The 3,599-nt window shown below is 37.5% G+C and overlaps 1 protein-coding gene across 1 annotated transcript in view; it reads left to right on the forward strand.

Moving 5' to 3' along the window:
- The first annotated feature begins 1,295 nt into the window (after positions 1–1,295).
- LOC107719500 (REST corepressor 1-like) overlaps positions 1,296–3,599 on the forward strand; it is a 9,290-nt gene continuing 6,986 nt past the window's right edge. The window contains exons 1-3 of the mRNA XM_016526918.1: positions 1,296–2,126; positions 2,224–2,283; positions 2,844–2,924. Of these exons, the coding sequence (XP_016382404.1) occupies positions 1,970–2,126; positions 2,224–2,283; positions 2,844–2,924 (298 nt within the window). The 5' untranslated portion in view covers positions 1,296–1,969. The remainder of the gene's footprint in view (positions 2,127–2,223; positions 2,284–2,843; positions 2,925–3,599) is intronic.

The raw sequence follows: 3,599 nt of genomic DNA on the forward strand, positions 1-3,599 counted from the left end.
AGCGAGAGAGAGAGAGAGAGAGCGAGACAGGGTCACATCACAGTGGAGTCTTTTTTAGTCGCGGCTTGTGTACTGCAAATACATAAGAGCTTCATCACTGTGTCTGTCACGCGACTCTGTTCCCCTTTCGGGCTCTGTCTTTACGTTTATTTTGAAAGATGAAGCTCGCGTTTATGGTAAGGGGCGTTACATTTCCGACACGTGCTTGTGGTGTTCGGCCAATCACAATGCACTGGTTCAGCTGGCCAGTCAGAGCAGACTGTGCTTGTCGGAAGGCGGGACTTTGTAGAAAACGAAGCGTTTGAGAGAGGCGGGGCATAGAGGACCTACAATAATGTACAGTATTTGAAAAATAATGTGTTTTTTGAACATTAAAGCATGTCAACATATTCTGTTACACCAAATACACAAAATAATGATCTTTAAAAAAGCATCATATGACCCCTTTAATTGAATTTGAATATAAAAATACCTATAGCCTATATGTATATGTAGTAAGACAAGAAATGTTACAAGTAACAATTGGAACAGATCTAGTGTCTCATAAATGTGACCCTGGACCACAAGATCAGTCATAAGGGTCAATTTTTTTGGAATGGAAATTTGAAATGGAAATGTATACTTCATCGTAAAGCTGAATAAATAATGAATAAATAAGCAGTCCATTGATGTATGGTTTGTTAGGATAGGACACTATTTGGCCGAGATACAACTATTTGAAAATCTGGAATCTGAGGGTGCAAAAAATTCAAAATATTGAGAAAATCGCCTTTAAAGTTGTCCAAATGAAGTTCTTAGCAATGCATATCACTAATCCAAAATTAAGTTTTGATATATTACTGTAGGAAATTTTCAAAATATCTTCATGGAACATGATCTTTACTTAATATCCAAATGATTTTTGGCATAAAAGAAAAATCGATAATTTTGACCCATACAAAGTATTGTTGGCTATTGCTACAAATATACCCCGTGCTACTTATGACTTGTTTTGTGCTCCAGGGTCACAAATAGCCTATGTACTAGTATGTAATAACAAGACATTAACATACTAGCCAATGGACAAAAATGCAAGGCTGTAACCATGTCTTGAAAATTGTAATGAATGTAGAAAGTAAATTATAGAAATTTCTTTCTTTTTTTTTTTAGGTGAACTATGTTTTGTAACTTTTTGAGCACACCTGACATTTGAGGGTTTCTTGTCTACATTAAAAAATTAGAATTTAAAATAAAATGTTTGTTTTATTACATGACTGCTAACCATGACCTAAAAACACATTTAAGTGCAAGCCACACATATTCTATGGACGATAACTCTCCCACTTGAGTTTTGAGTTTTATGAAGCAGTGTGATGGTTAATGGTATGCTGCAAAACAGCATCAAGAATATCAAATATAAAGGGGATCTTTTGCTATAGTGATGCATTGATGGTTTTCACTAAACTAGTCCATAAGTAGGGAGTGCCCGCTGATGCAACGGCTTATGGTTGTCTAGAGTTGTTTTTCATGCACATAGATGTTTTCTAGACAAACACTGCTTCGACGCTTGGTCTCGGGAAATAATTAGCTTGTTCATTGTGTGCAGAAGTTTGAATTTCTGCCTTGAAGAGGAACTGACGTTAGCTAAAGCAGGTCAATCAGAGAGAGAGAGAGAGAAGAGAGAGAGTGAGAGCGAGCGAGCGAGCTAACGCTAGAGCAGCCGCACTGTCTGCTAGCACTGCAGCCGTATGTGCTTTTATCTGCCTCCAATGCTAAACTTCACTTATTAACGCGACTGGGGGAAATATAATGCATTCGATGCACATTTTTGAGTGTTCGTAACTCTATATTGCCAGTTGGGGGGAGTTTGCATCAGTGCAGGACGGTGTTATTTGTTTCAGATCAGAGCAGTTGAGCTGAGTTAGCTTAGCTATAGCGAGCAGCCAGCGAGCCCAAGTTCCTTCAAGCTCCTTTGCGTTTCGCTGTCAAGATGCCTGCGATGTTGGAGAAGGGCACCGCTGAGATATCGGGTAAAAGAAGGGGCAGAAACTCTGTGAATAATCCGGCCAAAAGTTTTACTTCAAATGGGAACAGCAACCATTCATGGGAGGAAGGAAGTTCGGGTTCCTCAAGTGATGACGAGCATGGTAAGTCATGGTGGTAGCCTCGGTCGCTCTTCACAAGTTCATACACTTCTGATGAATGTAATCAGTTCATCTTATTTGTTCTTTTGTCACTCACAAGGTGCAGGCGGGATGCGAGTTGGACCGCAGTATCAGGCAGTTGTTCCTGATTATGATCCTGGTTTGTGGCTTTTGAGTGTTGGAAGGTTCATTGACAACACAGGGTAGATGGCGTAATAGCCTCAAACACTGTCCGGAATAGTTCGTCCGTTTAGTGCACATCATGTTTAAATTTTTTTTTTTTTTGTCTCGCTGGCAACCTACATTGAAAGTGGTCGATTGTTGTTATGAAACTAAAACAAAAACTAAATATAAAATAAAAAAAACTTTAGTTGGGTGACTATAGTTTGAAACTTGAGGTGATGATAATGAGCACCTGATGTGTCAATCATTGGCTGTATATTTGGTAAGAAAACTGCATTCATCCGGCATTTAAAAAAAAAAGAAATATGTAATTCTGATCTCATTTAATTTGTTTAATTTCCCTAAACTTTAAACATTTCATTTTTATTGTTACTTAAATATCAAAAGATTTGGTTTCTTGGATTTATTAGAAGCTCTGTAGGGAAAGGTCTTTGAGTTTAAAAAATGCTATTAGTATTAACATTGATTTAGTTTGAAATCAAAATAGATGGATGCATTCTTGTTTAATCCACTAATGTCTCTCTCTCTTTTCATCAGAGGTAGCAAAGGCAAGCCAAGAGAGAGATAATCTGGGAATGCTGGTGTGGCTTCCAAATCCAAGTATACCAGAGGCCAAATGTGAGTCATTTATGAGTATGTTAATTTGCTCTATAAATATGAAAAGTTTTTTTTAATGTATATTGGCACTCCATGTTACACAGTGGTATTGTTCAGACACTTCTGTTGTGTGATTCATGCAAAAAAAAGTGAACACACTCAAAATGTTGATCCACTTGAGCATGCAGACTAGCCCGAAATGGCATCATTAGCCAACAGTTAAGTCTAGCACTGGACTTTTTGTCCAGCCAATGGAACAGATTGTGTTCAAAATGAAACACTGGCTTCCTATTACTGTATAATACTTTCTGTTTTTTAGAAATGGTATGTGAGATACGCATCGATTCTACAATTTGCATAGAATATTAGTAGTTTGATAGTATGCTGTTCCAGAGGAGACGAGAGCAGTGGATTTATTGATTTATTTACTGTATATTACGCTGCTGCCACACAGATCTAATATAAACATGCAATTTCTTTCCCAGCTGTTTACCTTCACAGACATAACCGACTGTTTTTGTAACTCGTGTTTTTAACAAACTTGTGTGTATTTGACAGTTTAAGTGTAATAAGACATGAAAGAGAACTTAGTTTAGTACTCATATGCTGTGTGACAGCCGCTTTCTGTACGTGTGCTTCAGAAGTGTGCACTCAGAAAACCGTATATCAGAAGTTTAAACTAATATGGTTTAAAAC

This window comes from Sinocyclocheilus rhinocerous, unplaced genomic scaffold, assembly GCF_001515625.1.
Source record: "Sinocyclocheilus rhinocerous isolate Xijiao unplaced genomic scaffold, SAMN03320098_v1.1 scaffold1234, whole genome shotgun sequence".
Classification (NCBI taxonomy): Eukaryota; Metazoa; Chordata; class Actinopteri; order Cypriniformes; family Cyprinidae; genus Sinocyclocheilus; species Sinocyclocheilus rhinocerous.